This window comes from Astyanax mexicanus, chromosome 1 (assembly GCF_023375975.1).
Source record: "Astyanax mexicanus isolate ESR-SI-001 chromosome 1, AstMex3_surface, whole genome shotgun sequence".
Lineage (NCBI taxonomy): Eukaryota > Metazoa > Chordata > Actinopteri > Characiformes > Acestrorhamphidae > Astyanax > Astyanax mexicanus.
This window is the reverse complement of record NC_064408.1, coordinates 9,533,481-9,539,480: the sequence shown is the minus strand read 5'-3', so window position 1 is coordinate 9,539,480 and position 6,000 is coordinate 9,533,481. Positions and strand designations below refer to the sequence as shown.

Genomic DNA, 6,000 nt, shown 5'->3' with positions numbered 1-6,000 from the left:
CATCTGTAAAACATGGTCGTGGTAGTATCATGTTTGAGACTGTTTTGCTGCATCTGGGACAGGATTGCTTAACATCATTGATTCCATCAACATCAATCAATTCTGAATTATATCAGATAATTCTGAAGAAAAAAAATATCAGGAAATCTGTACATGGTGGGTCACGCGCCAAGACAACGACCCTAACAAGTCATTCTACCACTAAATAGTCAAATAAGAAAAAAGTTAATGTTGTTTTGAAATGGGGTCAAAGTCAAAGTCCTGACCACAATTTGAGCAGAAATGTTGTGGGAGGAGCTGAAGCAACAGTTCATGGGAGGAAACCCACCAACATAACAGAGCTGAAGCTGTTTATTTATACAGAGGAATGGGCTGAAATTCCAGATACCAGAAATGTTTAGCAGTACTTATTGCTGCACAATGGAGACCACATACTCCAAGATATGTAATACTGGATCATTTTCCTCAATAAATAAATGACCATGTATAATATTGTTTCTCGTTAGTTTAAAATAGTTCTTCTTATCTGCTTTTAGGAAAATCTGATGAAGTTTAGGTCAAAACTTATCAATATATTGCATTACGTTCTTCTTAGTAAGAAGAGCACATGAATGTGAATGGGCCTGTTAATTGACGCTTTACAAAGAGCAGTTTTATTTTACTTTCGTTTTATTTATTTATTTTAAAAATATGAATATTTTATTAGCATTTTCAATATTATAATAATAGTAATAATAACATTATTTTACAATTAAAAAATTATTCTTGTGACAGGTGTAGCATTAAATAAACTTAATGGGCATACATAAGTACATAAAATGTACTTAGCTTCAAAATTATTCTGAAGTATTTATTTTGGAGAGATTCTATTGGTCCATTCTTTAATGCTCAACAAATATAACCCCCCCAAAATAACGGTTCTGTTATATTTTACCAGAATTTTGAAGACAAATTTAACCTTTTTGAAGATTAAATAACCATAACATATGGACCACATAAGGAAATACACTTTCAGTAATTATCATTTAAAAAATTGCAAAAAAAAAAAAGACCCATATATAACGGTTCATTAGGCCTCAATAATTTAAAACATGCTTGGGCCCCTGAATATTGCCGCTGGAAGCTCTACTTATTATCATTATTGCTGGTTTTATTGTTTTTACCTATACTAATCTTATAATATAACATAATATATAACATAATATAATCCTATAACAAGCGATTTTGGAGAAATATCATTGGTCCATTCTTTAAAGTTCCAACAAATATCCACCACCCCAAAAATAAAGGGTCTAAAATATATTTTACCAGAATTGTACAAAAAACAACTGTGACCTTTCTGTAGAAGTGAACAGCCTCAGATCTTAGTCATCTGATCCGCTCAGTAAACACCACAGTTCACTTTTAAACCCTTATCTGCACCTCATCCGGGAGCCTTCAACTAGATAAATAGTTTATTTCTTTAACAGCATAAACAAATCCCATGACTTTGTGCCACATACATGACTGGAATGCGTGCTAATGGATGACAGTGATAAGAGAGTCTTTTAAAAGCACAGAAAGACCCAGTCAAAACAATCACATTCCATAAAGAGCTGTCAAAATAATCACACTTAAAACAGGCTAAACGCTATATATTTAATAAATTAAATGAATAACCTCTATGTAATACAAAACAATTCAAACATATTAGGGCTTATTGACAATAGTGAGCATAAAACAAACCATTGTTTTTCCCCCATAAGTGAAATTCTAACACTTTACAATAAGGGTACATTAATTAACAGTACTTGAAGCTTATGAAGCTTTTTTCTATGCAATTTCTATATTAGAATTATGTTCACTTGGCTTTTAATAAACCTGAAATATGTAATGCCATAAATCATACTATTCAATTTGAATAGCTTTTCGTGTTTTTTTTTTATTTTAGGTGATGAAATCTGCTGTTGAAAATGAAAAAAAAAAAAAAAAAATATATATATATATATATATACATTTAAAAATAACTTTTATAGATTTTTAGACTTAAAATTAATATAAATTTACTCAAATCTATTACTGTATTTCTGAGTATTAAATCAGAAATAGATTTAAATGTATGAATCTGATTTGTATTATGTTTTAAACATTAATTTGGAACAATTTTAAGTAAAAAAAAACAAAAATAGCATTATATAAAAATTCTAATTTATGAATTACCCTATTCAATATTTTAATCAAAGTTTAATAAAAAATTAAGTACATCATAATTAGATTTAAATATATAAAATTCAGATTCATAACTTTTGCCAGCTTTTAACCTCTATATGCTCATTATTAATTGAAACAAGTTAAGACATTTTTTAATCATTACAACATTTTTTTATTTAATGTCTTAATTGCACTAATGATAATTAACATTATTTACAACGTATTAAAATGTATTAATGTTTTAATGTAATAATTAAACAAAGTCTTAACTAGTGTCATTTCATTACTGAGACGTATTCATCCTATAATGAACATTTTTAACAATGTTTATTACTACTAAGTGATGCTATAAGCTATATGTCAATTGATGTGCCCTTATTGTAATGTGTTAACAATGAAATACACGACAAAAACAATAGAACAAAACAAAACAAAACATTTGTTAGTACCTGATTTAGTCACAAAAATATAGTAAATCTTATTTACTGTAAATATATATAAAAACAAACAAAAAAACATAATTTTTTTCTTCACTTTTCTAAATTACATCTATGATACATTTGATATTTACATTAAAAAAAACATAATCTGCACTATAATGCAGTGTAGAAGCACAAATCCTTCAGGAACTGAAGAATATATTTAAAAGTTTAGATTTACAGTCTTTAACAGTCTTTTTTATATAAGGTTTTTCACCAAACCCACAGGCATAAATTAGCCCGCGGCGTTTAGTGTTTTAGTGGATGACCTCGGCACCTTCTCCAGTCCTTTTAAGCAGTTCAGGAGGTCCAGGGGTCGAGCCTGATGTCACACAGCTGGTCTAACGGTCAAGCAGCCACTGCATGATCATTCGAACCCACAGAATTAGCAGGCTGACAGAAGCCACGCCCCTGAAGGGGGCGGAGCCGGAGAACGTCCTGTCGTGGCTGTGCTTCCCGTGCTCGTGTGGGTGAGTCTGGACCGTGATGTAGCCGTTGATGATCCGGACGACGGCCGGCGCTGGCTCCACTGTGGTGCTGTGTGGAGAGGAGAGAGGATGGAGAGAGTTAATCAGGTCTGAGTTATGAAGGATTTATCAGTGTTTTGTCTGTGGTGGAGATTGAGAGACCCACACACGTCCTGCCTTTACAAATCATCTCACAATAGAGAAGAATAGCAGGGATGTGGGTTAAACAGAAACATCAGATAATCAGATAAGTTCAGCTCTATGAGGAGCTTCAGAACAGCGTGTTTGTTTAACAGCTAGAAGCGGGTGGTTACTTTTACTGTTTCTACTTTTCTTTCTGTGTTTCTTTCGCGTGCATGGCATGTTTTGCTATTACCGTATTTTTCATACTATAAGGTGCACCGGATTATAAGGCACATTTTAAGTGACACTATAAGGAACTTCTAATTCAGCAGGTCTCACTGCTGGGTGGTGGCAGTGGGTGGGGGATTAGCTAACTAAATTAAGTAAGCAAAACTGTAATTCTTAAAAAAAGACTTTCTTTTAAAGATAAACGAGTGCTAAAAGCTAATCTACACAAATTTCTCTACTGAAAATGTTTATTTGGGTGAGTAAAGCACTTCCGTTTATTTACAGTAAGCTTAGATTCACAAAGTTTCCCAGCACTAGTGGAGTAGGTTTACTGCTTCTTGATACCTGACTGATAAAATTCATACATAAAATGCACTGGATTAAAATGTTAGATTCTTCAAAGTAATGCCTCTTGCTTAGATTAGACAGTTTTGAACATCTTAGCTGGATTTTCTCAGTCAGCTTTATGATGTAGAGTCTCCTAGAATTCAGGCTTTCAGTTAACAGCTGTGCTGAACTCATCAAGAGTTAATTACCTGAATTTCTTGTCTCGTAATAAAGTGTTTGAGAGCATCAGTTGTAAAGTAGTGAAGAGGTGGAGTTACAGGTATACAGTGAATAGTGAATATTTGAGTAATGTTCTAATCCAGATTATGAGAAGCAAGAACTACTCAACTACCGTATTTTTCGGACTATAAGGCGCACCGTATTATAAGACGCACTATCAAAGAACGCCTATTTTCTGCTATTTTTCCATACATAGGGCGCATCGCATTATAAGGCGCGTTAAGTGACACTAGAAAGGGTGCCTATATCAAAGTGAACAGGGGTGGTGCCATGTTTCCCTTCCCCCACCGGGGGTGGTCGCTTGCCGGTGGAGCGTCTCAGTATACAAATCTAGCTATTTCAAAGTCAAACGAGTGCTGGATATTAATCTACACAGATTCCTCTCCTGAAAACTGTTTATTTGGGTGAGTAACGTGCTTCAGTTTATTTACAGTAAGCTTAGATTTCCAGATGTCCACTAAGGCTTGCTGCACCAGCGTTAGCATAGCTATCCGCTAGCACGCTAGCTAGTCACCTAAACTAGTAAAGTTAACCCAAACTTAAACGACAGCGTTACACTGAGTAATCCTGCGTGTTCTGGTAAGACAGTGAGATATTAGATATTCGTCCCCCGTAGCTTGTTTTAACACGGTAAACAAGCAGATTACAGGCTGATAAAACTCACCTCTGAGAGAGTTAGCGCTTAGCATCTAGCTAATGCTAGCCAGGCAAAGCAGCACAGACTTACAGGCCGATAACTCACCTCTGAACGGTGAACGCTTAGCGATTAGCATCTAACTCTAATAATACTGCTCCAGCAGTATTAAAAGTGCTAAATTTAGAAAATACTGATCTCTGAACAGTGAAAAAGCTAGCTAGCTAAGCGGTTAGCATCTAGCTAATGCTATTGCTGCTCCAGCCTCGGAGCGGCACGGCTCTGCACGGAGTGTGTGTTTACTGCTCCTTACACCTGACGGGTAAAATTTAGATAATACTGATCTCTGAACAGTGAATAAGCTAGCTAGCTTAGCGGTTAGCATCTAGCTAATGCTATTGCTGCTCAGCCTCGGAGCTGCACGGCTCTGGACTCTGTATAGCACTGAAACTCTCTATAACGCTGCACGGAGTGTGTGTTTACTGCTCCTTACAACCTGACGAGTAAAATCCATACAAAAGGCGCACCATATTATAAGACGCACTGTCAATTTTTGTGAAAATTAAAAGTTTTTAAGTGCGCCTTATAGTCCGAAAAATACGGTAAGTAAATAAATTAAGGTCAGTCAATTTGAGATATTTTAAGAACTTTATCAAGAAAATATTAAGTTCAGTTGCAAAGACCATCAAAAACGTTATGATGAACTGGCTCTCATCAGGACGGCCCATGAAAGGAAGAGCAAGAGTTTCCTCTTTTGTACAGGATAAGTTTGTCAGAGTTACCAGCCTCAGAAACCACAAGTTAACAGCACCCAGATAAGAGCATCTAAATGAGTATTTTGGTTTGTTTAACACTTTTAAGTTAAAAAATAAAAATATTGAATGAGAAGAGGTGTCTCCAAACTTTTACAAACTTCTGACTCTACCTACTTGGTGCCTGGCATTACTTTAATTGTATCACATGACTGTTTTGAAGTGACTTGTTTGGGTTTAGGAAAGGAGCTAAAGAAAATGAGACATTATTGGGGCTCCAATAACAAACCAGAGCTCTCACAGACATGAAGAAGCTTGATCAACAGGAAGTTGATCCCTCCTGCCTTTCGACACATGATATGAGCCCAACTGGCCAAGGTCAAAAGGTCAATTTGTGAAGCACTTGAAAAACACATTAATTGAAGGCCCCTGATCAATAACCACAACATATGGACCCTTTTGAGTCAATAAACTCAGACTACTTATCTTTTATCTTCTGTTTGCAAAAGGAGGCCCCATACTGTTTCATTAGGTCTCACTGAACTAAAGAGTGCTTGGGC

General features: G+C 35.1%; 1 protein-coding gene across 1 annotated transcript in view; it reads right to left on the bottom strand.

Annotated features, from left to right (window-relative positions):
- Nucleotides 1-1,436: 1,436 nt before the first annotated feature.
- Nucleotides 1,437-6,000, bottom strand: part of trabd2a (TraB domain containing 2A) — a 121,564-nt gene continuing 117,000 nt past the window's right edge. The window contains exon 7 of the mRNA XM_022668810.2: nt 1,437-3,206. Within this exon, the coding sequence (XP_022524531.2) occupies nt 3,011-3,206 (196 nt within the window). The 3' untranslated portion in view covers nt 1,437-3,010. The remainder of the gene's footprint in view (nt 3,207-6,000) is intronic.